Source organism: Aricia agestis, chromosome 6 (genome assembly GCF_905147365.1).
Source record: "Aricia agestis chromosome 6, ilAriAges1.1, whole genome shotgun sequence".
Classification (NCBI taxonomy): Eukaryota; Metazoa; Arthropoda; class Insecta; order Lepidoptera; family Lycaenidae; genus Aricia; species Aricia agestis.
This window is the reverse complement of record NC_056411.1, coordinates 10654378-10670375: the sequence shown is the minus strand read 5'-3', so window position 1 is coordinate 10670375 and position 15998 is coordinate 10654378. Positions and strand designations below refer to the sequence as shown.

Genomic DNA, 15998 nt, shown 5'->3' with positions numbered 1-15998 from the left:
ATGTCATATTGTAGCGCGCATGTTACGCTACCAAGGATAACTAAAAATTTAACAGTATTCTCCTTCCATTTTTGGCGAGCATTCTTAAAGTAATGCGTGGCCCAGTTCAAAAACTTTTTATATTATTAAAGTGTTAATAAGGGTTCCGTAGCCAAATGGCAAAAAACGGAAACCTTATAGATTCGTCATGTCTGTCTGTCCGTCCGTATGTCACAGCCACTTTTCTCCGAAACTATAAGAGCTATACTATTGAAACTTGGTAAGTAGATGTAGTCTGTGAACTGCATTAAGATTTTGATACAAAAATGGAAAAATCATAAAAAAATTTAGGGGTCCCCATAGGTACAACTGAAACAAAAAAAAATTTTTTTTTGTTTCAGTTGTACCTATGTTCATCTAACCTATGCGTGTGGGATATCTATGGATAGGTCTTCAAAAATCATATTGAAGTTTGTTATATAATTTTTTTCTAACCTGAATAGTTTGCGAGAGAGACTCTTCCAAAGTGGAAAAATGTGTCCCCCCCCCTCCCCCCTAACTTCTAAAGTAATGTAGTAATAAATTCTAAAATAAAAATATATGATGTACATTACTATAAAAACTACCAACGAAAATTGGTTTGAACGAAATCTAGTAAGTAATTTTTTTATACGTCATAAATGGTAAATCTTAAATAAACTATCATTAAATCAACTGAAATATAAAAATAAATTAAAAACCTTTTAATTTCATAAAAATAAACCATATTGCTGCTGCGGAACCCTTCATGGGCGAGTCCAACTCGCACTTGGCCGGTTTTTGGTTTTTACATAGGCCAACTCAAGCAAAATCAAAGTAACAATAAAATAACCCACTATTATTAGGCATATTGCATAACTTTTATCGTGGGATCTGAGCGCGGCGAACGAATTAAGAGATTCCGTAACGAAAATAAACCTAACACCCCCACTCCGACCGGCACGGTCTAGCGTCGTTTCAGTTCGGCAGACTTCGGCACGGTATTTATGGTGTGCGACTAGTTGTATGCGAATTATAATTTTGTTTTTTTTATTTTATAAAAAATATAATTTTGATAAATTAAAAAGTTTATAAAAAATGCTAATAAAGTATGCAATAGCTTTACCGCGGCAGTCCCCGAGTGCCACACGTACTTTTTTGTATTATTACAAAAATGTTGTAAAGTACATTTTACCTTAGAGATTTTAGCATTCTAGTCTTTTTGATGTTATACCGAGAACCGTATTGGACTGAATACATAAAATATCCTTTGATTGGTATAACGAAAAGGAATACTAGAATATTATGTTACAAACAGAGAGGGTTTCGTTACCCTTGTTTTGGTAAATATTTTCTTATTAATTGACGTCAACAAAAGTGAGAGTATTTATTTATTTTAATTTATTAGGAAAACATACAGTGTTTTACAAAACTATATGTTTTGTAAAACACTGTATGTTTTTTTTTTTTTACTTTTGTAATGGGCAAGCGCTCCGGCGTCACGAGTTTCCCCATACAAAAGTGAAAAAAGTTGGTCTTTCAGCGCTGCTACTTTCACAGTGAACTCTCTATGAAGAACACGTACACACCCTAAAATAATATTATCACTATTGATAAGTTCCCACATTTAGGTCACTAGCAATTCAATTTTAAATAATTATCTGGGAGCACGGTAGTGCTCCAGTCAAGCTTTTTAGCAAAGGCACGGCCGTAGCATACTTTTCTCGAAGCGGTTCGCGGCTTTTTCACACCCCCTTTATCTTCGATGTTAACAAAGCTAGGGATTTAAAATTTCGGTGACTAGGAGCAAGTATTAAAACTAGCTTAACCTCCAAATTACATAACATTTCGATAAATAGTTTAATAGTTACGGATGATCAAAGTTACTACATTTTGTCACTCACTGACTGACAGATCATCAAAATTCTAAGGTACTTCTAGCAGACTTAGAACCTTTAAATTTGGCAACAAGGTAGGTCGTTATCCACAATGAAAGGAAAAATTATGAAACTGGCCAAGTGCGAGTCGGACTGGCGTACATAGGGTTCCGTACCGTAAATTAGTATGGGAGCCTCCCTTAAATCACAAGTTTATGTACTTTTTATTACTTATTATTAAAGTTGAAATACAATTAAGTATTTTCTGAAATTTTCAAAAACCTTACTTTTACCATTATTGATATAGAGCAAAAAAGGGCAAAAAAACGTGTTTGTTGTATGAGACTCCCGATTAATAATTTGTTTTATTTTAGTTAGACTATTAGCTATTATAGCGACAACAAAAGTACATAATTTGTAAAAAATTTACGGTTCTCGAGATCTAGCCTTGTGACACACGGACGGACGGACAGTCAGACAGCGAAGTCTAGACTCATTAGGAATAGGCTCCCGTTTTCATCCTTTGGGCAAGGAAACCTAAAAACTCAAAAGTATAATATAACTTTATTAAATAAAAGAAAAGATTTTTATATTTGCAAGAACATCAAAAATGAGTTTCGACTTCATAATAATTATTTTACGTTCAAAAGGAAAAATAGTGTTAACAAAGTTAACAATGAAACTATGATAATAATTAAATTCGATTAAAATATAAATGAAATCAAAACTGCGAATTACGATGTACACTCCATACTCGCTCGATAGATGGTGTAGCACTCCCTTTATATCGCGGTATCGCTTGTTTGCGGAGTATAATTAATATGGTTTAAAAAAATCCGGGATAGGTCGTAATACTCAATCGAAAGTATCATCGGTGCACGAATAACCTCCTGAAAGTTCTAAAGTTGTTGGGCTATCGTCATAGAATTTGTACTTTGTAGAAGTGTTTACCTGTTATTATCAATTAATTTTACGACCTAGAATATATATCTAGAGATAGAGAATGGGTGCTAAGCTAAGTACAGAAAAGTTTTAACGTGACCTGAAAAGAAAAGAAACCTTAAAAAAAGAATAGCCTATTAGACACTTTATCAGAAAGTGGTGAAACAGGCCCTTATTGATATAATATTTATCAGTACTTACTTTAAACTACTAAATTATGAATTCCGTGACTTCGATCAAATAGGATCCCGTAGAAACCGTTCATTATCTTACGGTATAAACTATAAAGTAACCCATGTCGATTTTTCTTAACTGGTGTTTTTAAATATTATATTAATGGACTATTTGACGAGTCAATATTTCAAGACTAAGGCTACGTTTCCACCAGAGAGATGCGTTGCGAGGAATGTCTTTTTGGGAACCAATATAATCTCTTCATTGACGTGAGCTCAGCCTCGCTCAGCGCAGCGATTCTATTGGATCTCAAAAACACATTCATCGCAAGTCGTAACACATATGGTGGAAAGGCAGCCTAATGCTTGACCAAAGTTTTTTAACAATATAAACTTCCGTTTTCTTCCCCTCGAAGGCAGGTCATAGTAACCATATCCCTTGAGGATCTATTGAAACTCCTTTGCATTAGAGTACCTTCACCCAATGTTACTCAAAAATTAAACGATGTGGTTGGGGCTGGTGACTCGAATTTTCACCTTGAAATCACCTTGAATTTTAACAGGCCTTGGGCGCTACGAATATACGTAGCGCCCGAGGTGCCTGTTTTTGCTCTGTAGTAGAGCAGGACGGTCGAGCCCGTCGAGGAGAAGATCAATAGGTGTCTCGTCTTTCTTCTCGCAGAGTCTGCAAGTTTTTTAATATTATAAACTTCCTTCTTAACTAAATGCGCAATTCATTTTTGGTAATGACCATATTTCCAGTCCTCAGAACATAGCTACATCATTCATGGAATGCTTAAAGAATGTTACGAGTTTTTACTCGTCTTAAGCGGCATCAACTGCAAACATTTTTCTTTTCAACTGGAATCGGAGCAACGTTTCTAGCCTCGGGGTCAGAGGGCACAGACAAAGCGGTGCTCAGCCCAGGGAGTATTGAATAGCTGTCGTGTTATGGTGTAACCCTAATGTAACCGTTTGATTACTCTTGTATTTCCATTAAAGAACTAAAAGTTTTGACGACCTCTGTGGCTCAGTGGTGAGCGCGTTGGTAGCTCAAGCCGGGGGTCGCGGGTTCGAGTCCCGCCGATGGCACAAAAAGTTTTCAAAGTTCCTGGGTCATGGATGTGTGTTAAATATGTGTATCATATAATAAAAATCTTAAATATATGTATAGTATAAAAGTATTAAATATTTTCGGTTGTCTGGTACCTGTAACACAAGTCCTTCAGGTACTTACCACAGGGCCAGACTGACGTGGTGTGAAGCGTTCATAGATATTATATTTTAAATTAAAAAAAAAAAAGTTCGAGCGGTAACTTACTTATCGCCGCAATAAAATACTATATTATTTCCAGGGATGTAGTTTTCCATAATGGGGATTGGTTGAGCGGCGGTTGCAGCGGTTTCGCATATACATATTTACATATACATAATATAAATTATAATATTGTTAATAATAAATTGGTGTGGCTGACCTTACCAGAACCATGTAATAATTACATTTATTACGGACGTGTCCACTGTCCAAACTGGAAATTAATTATTAAAAAACCATCCAATTTATCTATTCTATCCTGACCTCTTGCCTATTAAATTACGTAGTTTTAGAAGGTGCAAACTTTAAACCATCGTATTAGTACGGTAAATGGTACCTCTAGCTAATTTCGTCAGGTAAGGTTACAAGATAATATTCTTATCTTATCTTATCTTATCTTAATATTCTTGTTTCGCTGAGATCGTAATTGTCGTTTAAGCGTGACCTTACGAGATATAAAACATTAAGTTTTTTTATTTTTATTTTAAACATTATAGGTACAAGATGTTAGTGTAAACACCGTTATCCTTGAAACCATCAAATGAGCCCCTCAAATTGAACAACTTTTTCTATGAGAACAATGCTGGGAACTCAAAGAAATCCGTCTTCATACCCATACAAATTGCCGATTCGGGCATCCGTATGGGTATGAAGACGGCTTTTTTTTGAGTTCCCAGCATTGTTCTCATAGAAAAAGTTGTTCATTTTGACGGGCTCATTTGATGGTTTCAAGGATAACGGTGTTTACACTAACACACTGTATATGACATTAAAATACATAAAAGTTTAATATTACATAATTATTATTATTAATTCAATGTTAATTATTATGCGAAAACGATATAAGTAAACCAAAATTTAAAATATTAGACAATCCAAGACATTGTTGATTTCACTGTCAAAATTCAAAACATGAAATATAAAAATTTTAAACCAAACTTCGATGAAAAATTCAACCAAAGCAAGGTCATGTTTCCTTAAAAAAGTACATTGTCTGGTAAGAACCGGTTTCTTCCGCTTCAAGCCGGATCGCGGGCAATAAGGCAACTCAAACAGTGTCCGGCGCCTCTTACAAGTTCACTTGAGGTTTACTCTATTCAGATAATATTTACTCGTGTGATGAAAGTCCGTAAACATTAGGGGCAGAGAGCGTGGCAGCCTTCTCTTGGTTTGGTAAGGCTTAGCATGGTTGCTGATGTTATTTTCACCACTAAGTGTCTAAACACACTAGGCCGAAGTTACGCGGCGTAAATTCCGCATGATTACGCCCGCAATGTATTTAAAATTTCCGATGACACACTATTCCGTCGCGTTCCGTCCGTATTTTGTATGCGTTTGACATTGCGGACGTAATCATGCGGAATTTCCGCCGCGTAACTTCGGCCTAGTGTGTATAAACACTTATTCCCACCACTGCTACTTTTGTAAGCCAGGGTCGACAGTGATTATTAACCACTAAAAACCTTGCTTTAGGTTGCTGATGTTTTTCAATCACAAGTCTTGCCATAAAAAAAAATAAGCAGAGAATGAAATTTTATCTGCAATCTCAGTTCACGAAATACCTATACTGCAATAAAGAGCCACTCTTTTTGAGTGTAGTGAAAATTGTAATCGTACAAGAATAAGCAAACATGGGTGTTGTTACTGTTATTTTTATCGACTACGTTGCAAACATTCAAAACTAGATGACGCCCGCAAGTCTGTTGCGTCAAAATTCGTACTTACATTTTTCGGGGATAAAAGTATCCAGGTTGTCTGGAAGAAACCGCTAGTAGCGGTAAGACCGCCAATTTACGCAAGTCCTTTATAATATTAATTGTATTGCTATGTTTAATGTGCAAATAAAGAATTATTATTATTATTATTAAAATTATCTACAGCTGATATTATATTTTGTGAGTGACTGTTAACAAATTGTAATAAAATACGTAGAATAACATACAGGTACATAAAATTTTCTACGTATAGTACGCGATCATGGTTTATTATGTAACTAAAAAGAGTGAAATTATTATTTTTAACAAAAAATTAAAACCGTCGACCTCCAAGGTAAAAACAATAATAGGTAATATCCTTTTAATGTGAACTAAAAAGTATTAAATAATTTTTCCTATCTAATAGTGCCTTTTTCCGAATTCGGCTAAAACTCAACTATTTCTGTACTCAATCTTCATAATCATTTTGAAGTCGGTGCCAGTTCCAGAAGTTTCAAATATTCTGGGAGACTGAAGATTCAGCTATCTGGTACCCACTTCAAAAGAATTATGAAGATTGAGTACAGAAATAGTTAAGTTTTAGCCGAATTTGGAAAAAGGCACTATTAGATAGGAAAAAATATTTAATACTTTTTAGTTCATATTATAAGGATAATGTTATTGTTTTTACCTTGGAAATCAGTTTTAATTTTTTGTTAAAAATAATAAATATTACATTTTAAAAAGTCTATAAAATATCTGACATTAAAATAATTATAACCCGTCCTAAAGTATCTCTGAACACAATTATCTTCGAAATCTAACAGTCAATATCTATTTTCATTAGTAAGCGAAAATGATTCCAAAGTTTCAAATATTCACCTCATCCCTCGGATTTGTGGGCAACAAATCAGCGCTTATTAGAGCCGTAAATCGCGGGAGTATGGAGATAATCTCTGCATAATGGTCAGGATTCGGCTCTGGGAATATGACGCAAGTCTAGTGTCTGCGGGTGTCCAATTAGAGCATGAAAAATTTCCTTACTGCATACGTGCACTTTTATCGCTGCTTTTTTACAAAAGTTGCTGGGATCATCTATTTGTGAATGATTCGTGTATTTTACTATGTAGTAAACTACGTGGGAACGTACGTACAGACGTGGGAGAGCCATGCTTCGGCACGAATGTGCCGGGTCGACCGGAGAAATACCACGTTCTCACAGAAAACCGGCGTGAAACAGCGCTTGCGCTGTGTTTGGCCGAGTGAGTTTATCGGAGGCTCAATCCCCTACCCTGTTCCCTTCCCTACCCTATTCTCTTCCCATCCCTACCCTCCCCTATTACCCTATTCCAACGCACCTGCAGCTCTTTTGATACTGCGAGTGTCCATGGGCGACGGAAGTTGCTTTTTATCAGGTGACCCGTTTGCTCGTTTGCCCCCCTATTTCAATAAAATAAAAAAAAAAACAACATTATAATCAGCTTGAAAGTACGTAGTAGTATCCGCAAATTGTTACGAGAAGTTGCAACTTGCAAGCAACTTTATTCAGAACTATTAATTTTCACGCGCTTTTGGTTTATGGGACTTAGAGTATGTACAGCGTGAATATCTATCTGTAGATCGAAAGATATACCGTTTAACAGATCAGTAGAGCATATTTAAATGTAACAAATAAAATAAAATTAATCTATTTATAACTAAAAACCGGCCAAGTGCGTGTCGGGCCACGCGCAATATAGGGTTCCGTAGTACCACTAGTTTCTGATATTTTTTTTATGGTCAATGAATGTACATTTATAACGTGTTGTACACTACTATCAACATCATCTCAGTTACGTTCATCATCGGCATCATTAATATGTGCATTCATGCCAAATTACAGCTTTGTAAGTCCTGTAATCTCTGAGCAAAACCGCGGACAGACAGACGGACGGACGGACAGACGGACAGACAGACCGAAAATATAAGGGTTCCTTGTTGACTACGGAACCCTAAAAACGAATCCAAATAATATCCCTTAGTCACGACATCACGCCGCGCGTAAACGGCTGGACCGATTTTGCTGAAATTTGGTATCGAGATACTTTGAGTCCCGGGAAAGGACAAGGAATACTTTTGTCCCGAAAAATGAACGGTTCCCGCACAATAAACTTTTATGATTTTCGCCTAAACTTTTTAATCTATTTTGATGAAATTTGGCATGGAGATACTAATTTTAATCTATTTTTTTCTTAATTATACCAATTCGAATTAAATAATCATCGTTAAGACAGGACAACGTCGGTCGGGTCAGTATACAAAACTATTGGTTTTTTAAACTTATCACAATTACATACAACTTACCACAAAAACATACAAAGATATTTAATTAAACTTCATTTTAATAAACAGTTTGACAGATAATATTGTGCTTATATCAAAATCGTAATTTCATTACAGTTAAATAATTATAATTATTTCTCTCTGAGTGCAGCGGTAAACAACGAAATCGATTTGTCAATCAATTACTGACAGGCGCACACCGTTAAATCGCATCTTATCACGCCGCGGTCAGTCTCAGACAGCTGATTAATGATTTGATGATTGCCCTAGGACAGTTTAGAGTATTATGTTGTTTTAAACTATAAATGTAGCGTAGTGTAGTGGTCGACATCCAACTCAAAGTATATCCATACCCCGCAAAATCAATTTTGCGGTTTGGGCTTGAAAACAGACAGACTCATTTTCACATCTATATATATAAAACTCAAAGGTGACTGACTGACATGGTGATCTATCAACGCACAGCCCAAACCACTGGACGGATCGGGCTGAAATTTTGCATGCAGGTAGATGTTATGACGTAGGCATCCGTTAAGAAAGGATTTTGATCAATTCCAACCCCAAGGGGTTAAAATGGGGGATAAAAGTTTGTATATAATAATACTTCTTAACGCGAGCGAAGCCGCGGGCAAAAGCTCGTTTATAATATTTGTATGGATTCCTATATCGCGTAACAAAATTTGTGATAAAATATTCCTAAATATTTCTAGAACGTATCATGGCATTGCGGCAGTTTCGTCTATTAAGGCTGATATGCCGTTATATGAAAGCACTCAGGTCCCAGAAACTGCAAAACTCATTTTACGCCGAGGTCAAGTGCTCGCTGCAGTTGCATGAATGAAACTAGTCATCTAATAACTCCGTCGTATTGTGCACTATATTGAAATTTTCGCTTTTAATTATTTCGGGCGCTTAATCTTTTGCATTTTAAATGTTTTTCGTCGTAGTAGAAGCGGAATTAAAAAGCTGTAGGTCAATTCTGTAATGCAAAAGTGTGTCTGTCAGTCTGTTACCTCTTCACGGCTAAACAACTAAATCGATTTTGCAGTGGTATGAAGATACATTATTAATAATAATAATAATACTCCCCACACCGGTTTCGGTGACGGTGGCCGGTTTCATCGAAACCAGGCCAGATACGCAGTAATTTTATAGTGCCCAAGTGTGTGCGCAGTACGCAAGAGTACTCTCTATTCCTTTACTCACATAACCCAATGGGACGGAAGACCGACACGACCGGCGAGAGATCAGGCGCAGGACCGACTTTTTACATGCCCATCCGACGCATGGATCATCTAACTTGTTAGACAATCAGGTGATCAGCCTGCATTGTCCTAACCAAACTTGGAAATAACATGTTTCCAACGCGGTAATCGAACCCACGACCTCCGAGTCAAGAGCCACGTTCTTAACCACTGGACTACAGACTGTCCCGAGAAAGGACATAGGATACTTCTTATCCCGGAAAAATGTACGGTTCTTGCGCGATAAACGAATTTTGACGCAACGGAGTGGCGGGCGTCATTTAGTTATTCCATATTATATTATTCAATCGTATTTAGTTATCGGTATTTCCCAAGTAATTTCCGCTACCAGCAGTTCGGAAAAATGCCCTGTCACTCACAACTGACGAATTTACTGTTAAGATTGGTTCCCTAAAGATTTTTCCACATTGTGCCTTTTTTTTGTTCAACAAGGGCATGCGTTATAGCGCAGTCAACAGCGAAGATGTGGCATGCCCGTGACGCGCGTCAAAATCCACCCGCGTTGAAAGAAATGTGTCATAGCGCGCGCTACGATTTCAACGCGCGTTACGGGCATGCCTCACGTTCGCTGTTGACAGCGCTATAAGGCATGCCCTTGATGAACAGAAAAAGGCACAATGTGGACAAAGCTATAGATAGCGTTGTGTTCGTAGCGACCGGAATATACGGTGAATAATCGCATAATGGTGACAATTACCGATTTTGTTGTGTGTTAAATTACCTAAAGTGTTACAAAAAATTAATGAGTGTGTCATTAAAATGTTTTTATAACACTTTAAGTCACTTTCATAGAAAAACCGGCACTTAAAATAATTATTAATTACTTATTATATTTTGTTCTACATGATTTTTAAATAAACTATAGAAGTGATATCATAATTATCATACTCTACTTAATATTATTCAGAAACAATAATTTGTGGTGATCTGGCTGTGGTGAAAGTCCACGTGTGACTGTCCAAGTTCGTCAAGGGCATGCGTTAAAGCGCAGTCATCAGTCAGTCGCTGTTGCAACAGCGAACGTGAGACATGCCCGCGACGCATGCTCTCTGACCGTATCCAAAAAACAAAAATGACAATGTTGGCGCCGTTCGTTGACGCATTCAATAATTATTGAATGCGCCAAAACTAAAGTTTAATGAAAGAAGATGACGAAAATTGAAGACGAAAGCGCACAGTGTGGACATAGCTATTAGTCGAGTAGACATTATAGCTTAAGTGTTACTAATACTCATGAAATGAGGTATTTAATACACATAATTTGCGGAGTCCGGTGAAATTTTGAATTGTTATTTTATTACTTAAAACGGACGGTGTTTATTTTAGTCCAGTAGCGATTGAAAATCGAAGGAATGAAAGTTTTGCTTACTCAAGACTTCGCTTTCCGATTTAATTATTATTTTCAATAATTTTATACGGAAAAGAAAATTAAACGTCGACCTAATAAGCACAAAGACGAGCAAAATATATAACAGAAATATCGTTAATTTATTCGTTTGTTCATGAAATCATTTAATTTTAATGTGAAATTTATAATGGGAATTAGGATTTTTTTTCTATTTGAGCAATTTTTAAGGGGGCGGTATAAATTCCAATTTATTATATTTATATTTTAAAGAAAATACTTTTTGAATGTAGAGAAAATATTTTAAATAAAATGCATTTTAAATGCTGCTTAAGGTTAGGTAAGTATGTTATAATTTTTAGCAATATTCCGCGAAATAAACTTCAAGCTGTAAGTAAATGAGTGAGTGTACGCATGACGCATAGGCATGCGTTACAGCACCTCCTTTCCCACACTGCCTATGCGTACACTATATTTTGTACTCGCATGAAAGAACGTGCAAACACCACCACCATACAAGCAATAATGTTAGCAAATTCGTGCAAAGCCTCTCATCTATCACCACCATGCAAGTTGAAACCTCGACGCTCGTTGCGCCCCAACACCGGAGCATCCTCAGGATGTGGACTCTATGAACAACGTCCGTCAAGCGCCGCCACCAGCCAAATCACCGCCTATTATCCACTATCGAACCTCACTACTACTACTATCCCCACCCCACTACCCTCATCAGTACCACCGAACATAATAATAAGCGGTGACGTAGTCAAGCACGTTTGGTCATTCAACAATGCAAATCTGTTTTTTTTTTCTTTTATGATCTCTGATTGTTCCAACACGCTGAGCCAAAAGCCTTTATCGCATTTATGTAAAACTTTATAGGAATGGCCATCGGGCACGGTATGATTACTACCTAAAAGATGTTTTCATTTCCATACGCGTCATGGCATATTTTCATCATTGCCCCAACGCGTTGTGGTCGAATAGCATAATATCAGCTACGACATGAATTTCGCTATTTGGTCTTATTGCCAGAACGCGTCGTGGCCATTTTGTATTAGAGCCACAACGCGAATTTCGCGATGTAGACATTTTATATAACGTAGGCTAAGTTACGGATTGTTACTAGCAAATTTACATAATTTTTTTATGGGTTATGTTTAAGCCTGAAATAAACATTTTATTTTATTTATTTATTTTTACTGTTTAGCCATAGCGCGTTGTGAGCTATTTTTCCGCTCACTGAGCGTTTTCGATCTTTGAGCGTAACATATACCTCCCTCGGGTACTTACCACGGCGCCAGACTGACGTGGTGTGAAACGCCCATAGGACATGTTATATAATTATTATTTTTGTGGAATATAAGTATATTAGATACGAAAAAGCTTCACAATCGAATGTATATCAAAAGGCTGTCGGGTCTTGTTTATCTCACGAAAGCTAGAATATCCATTATGTTTTTGATATCAATCTTCAAAGACGTTATTGATTTCGTCGTCCATTTTCCACCACGCGTTTGTTATTTCGATATATCGGTGTGTCACTACTACTTGAGACCGCATCTGTCACTTGCGCGTTCCGTTACAAACATTTACACTAGCATTGCTGGATAAATATTGCATCAGTGATATTAAAAGTCATTTATTACAGAATGTTCGGCAAATATTTTTTTTGTTCCTTCCATGATGGGCATAGGCATTAGAGCCATTTAAATGTCAGTAGAACTCAACCTTTTTATCGCTTTTGTTAAAACACGATCATCTCTCTTACATTTTATGTACTTTGTTCCCTAAGCTAAAGTTTTTGGTCCCCAGACGATTGGCCTATGTAAATCCAGTCTGAAATGTTTACGCATGATTGAACCCGATAAAATAACAATTTTAACAAAACAAAAGTGAGCATCGACGTTCTGAGGAAGGAAAAATTTCAATCTCGTTTCTATTGTTTCAGATTTCCCTTGAAATAGGAGTTTCTGGAATCAAGATTAGAAAAACAAACAATGCCGGGAATAAAAAGAAAACGGCATGAAAAATATAAGGAGCGCTGACGACATTTTATCGCCAGCATGAACAAGAGAGCGGTGCGCGATGTATCGCGCCATTTGCATAAGAATGGTTCGACCATAATCAGTAGGCCGGCTCTGTCGCTGCGAACGAAAAACCTGAAGATGTACTGCTGCAGATGCTTCCACAAGCGACGCACATCCCTGCTCACGTGTATAGCTATATGTTTTCTAGTACTCACCTACAATATACTGGGCGGGTTTATATTCCTCGCGATAGAGAGCCCGAAGAGCTACGTGTACATAACGCCGTCCAAATCCAGCGCCGAGTCGCAGAGCGAAGCGGTGAGGTTAAAAACCGTGGAGCGTCTGTGGACGATAACGGAAGACTTGAATATACTGTACAAACAGAATTGGACTAAGCTAGCGGATAAGGAGTTGGTGGATTTTCACAAAATTGTATTAGAAACTTTACAGCACGAAAGCGTGGAGCAACACCGAGAGAATCGTTGGACGTACGCCGAGAGCTTCCTCTACGCCTTGACGTTGATCACGACAATAGGTAACCTTTTATTATCAATTAGCACCCATGAAGACCTAAATTACGAAGGAAATATTATATTATGTATTTCATTAATATATTTAGGGTTAAGCGTATCATGCGGTGTGTGGCATTCACTAATTTAGAGTTTAGTTGGTTTGATGCCTGATAGAATTTGATGAACTTTGGCATAGAGATTAGAGATTCTTCAACAAGTTCTATACTGTACTCGGCAAAACATGGCGGTAGCGGTCATTGACTAGTCATATTCTATACAAAGCCGCGATTGACAACATCTTAGACATTGTCAATCGCGGTTTATATGGAAAATGACAAGTTTTTGACCGGAAGTCAATGACCGCTACCGCCATGTTTCACTGAGTACAGTATAGAAACATACAGTTTCATTGGCATTTAATGTTAATGCTTATTTTAACTAATCTAGTTGTTATTTTTATTAATATGTAGTCATGTTCATTTTTATGATTAGCTTCTTTAAGCTAAACAACCAATTATAGTTATACGAATCAAATAAAACCTAACGCACTTAGTAATTATAGCTTCGTAGAATATTTTCAACCACATTTTGCAAAGTAACCATAAATAATAATAACATGGTTAAAAGCTCACGAACAAGTTCGCGGGTCGAAGTTAGCAGTTTAATAAAACGTCTGGTATTGAGGGCTCGGCATTGAAAGCGCTTAGTCATTGTTATGTAATTTTAAAAGCTTTCAGGATTCTGTGAAATCTCATCACTGAAAATAGAAATCTGATATCCCACGAAATTTATTTACTGCAAAGTAAATAAGCAGCCTTAGTCAACAGCATTAAAGGTTTCGTCTCAATGGAATCTTTGAGTATGTCTATTTTTGGTAGTATTCGTGAAATGTAATATAATTTAAAATTTTAGTCTGATTTATTATACTAATTTAACGCAATAATTTAAACGGCAAAATAATTAAAAACAAATTGTTGCTGTGAAACTCAGAAAAAAGACAAAATATCTTTTTTTTTCAAAAAGAGGACGATATGAAATCGGTGGATTAAGCAATTACTATAATTCTCTCGATATATTTCCCTGTGTAGTAACGCGTGTAATGATTTGTTTCAGGTAACGGAAACATAAGACCCACATCACTAACCGGAAAGACCGTGGCGATCGGCTACGCGGGGCTCGGAATTCCTATCGTCATACTCTACCTCTCGACCGTGGGTGAAATATTCGCGAGAAAAATACGCTCCCTGTACTACAAGCTATCCCCTGAAAGCATTCGCAGCAAAAACTTTCATTCGAAGGCGGATTGCTTGAGTCACTGTCGCTGCCACATTATTCAGGACCCGAAAGGTGTCATCGAGGCCGACGAAATGAGCGAACAACAAATGAGCACACCTTTTCACGCTGCGTTAAATATGAATGGGCTGAATGGGGAATTTCACTGGATGTGTCGCGATCACACGAGGGTGCCCATTATTTTTAGCATCCTCATAATTGTGTTCTACGTCGTAATCGGGGCGTTCATATTTCACGTCACGGAGGATTGGACGTTCGTCGACGCGTTGTACTTCTCGTTCTCCGTGCTGGCCACGATAGGCTTCGGCTACCTCAAGCCGGGATCCTACGCGAGCTCCATCTCCACCAAGGCGGAGGACCTGGCGATAGGAGTGTGCTGCGTGTACATACTGTTCGGGGTCGTAGTCATAGCCATGTGTTTCAATCTCATCCAGGACGACGTGGGCCTGTCGCTGCGAGGATTCACCTCGTTCTGCATGGGCAGCCCCAAGTCCAGGGTCGTGTACAATGTCCAGGCCGCCGGCGAGACCACGCTCGTGCCTGTTATCTGACGCAGTGACACGGCCGAGGGGCCATCGGAGATCGCACGGGAGCGCCGACCACAAGTTAGCTTTAAACTCGAAAACTTTAGCCCAGTAAGATTTCACAGTCTCCCGAGGAGAAAGTCCTCGGCGAACGGCGAGGAACACTTCAAAAGGAACGCGCCGGCGAGACGGTCCACGGGCCAGACGGAACATTCCATCGAGTACTTTGTTCCTCGTAGTTTAAGTGAATTTAATTTAAGCGGTGCGGGGACCAGCAAGATGACTGGGGTGACGAGTGACAGGATACGACCTAGTCGCGAAAAAATGGTGACGTTCGAGGACGATCATGTGAAACGTATGGACGAGGCGTGCGCGCTCGCCGACGACGCGTACATGTAAAAACCTAATTAATGTTTGGATGTTATTTGTTACCTAATAAATGTAATGTATTTGTAAGAACTTTTATTGAAATGTTTTACTGTCCGATCCAAAAACCTATCACATGCAGGCAAAATTCGAATATCCGAATGTAGCTCGCGTTCGGATTAACTAAAATCCAAATGTTAGCTACGAATGCGTGAATAAGTTAGTTCAGCGGATCGAATACATTTGTTTGCACTTCGATTCCCCTAACAATATTCACTTCCCAGCTCTAACTCGATAATCCACAATTTTTAAACTATTTTGTTCAAAAATCAACCATGCAAAT

The 15998-nt window shown here is 37.7% G+C and overlaps 1 protein-coding gene across 1 annotated transcript in view; it reads left to right on the top strand.

Annotated features, from left to right (window-relative positions):
* Positions 1-15711, top strand: part of LOC121727969 (TWiK family of potassium channels protein 7-like) — a 70314-nt gene extending 54603 nt beyond the window's left edge. Inside the window, exons 2-3 of the mRNA XM_042116053.1 lie at positions 12882-13495; positions 14586-15711. Coding sequence (XP_041971987.1) covers positions 12997-13495; positions 14586-15316 — 1230 coding nt within the window. The 5' untranslated portion in view covers positions 12882-12996 and the 3' untranslated portion in view covers positions 15317-15711. The remainder of the gene's footprint in view (positions 1-12881; positions 13496-14585) is intronic.
* The last annotated feature ends 287 nt before the right edge of the window (positions 15712-15998 follow it).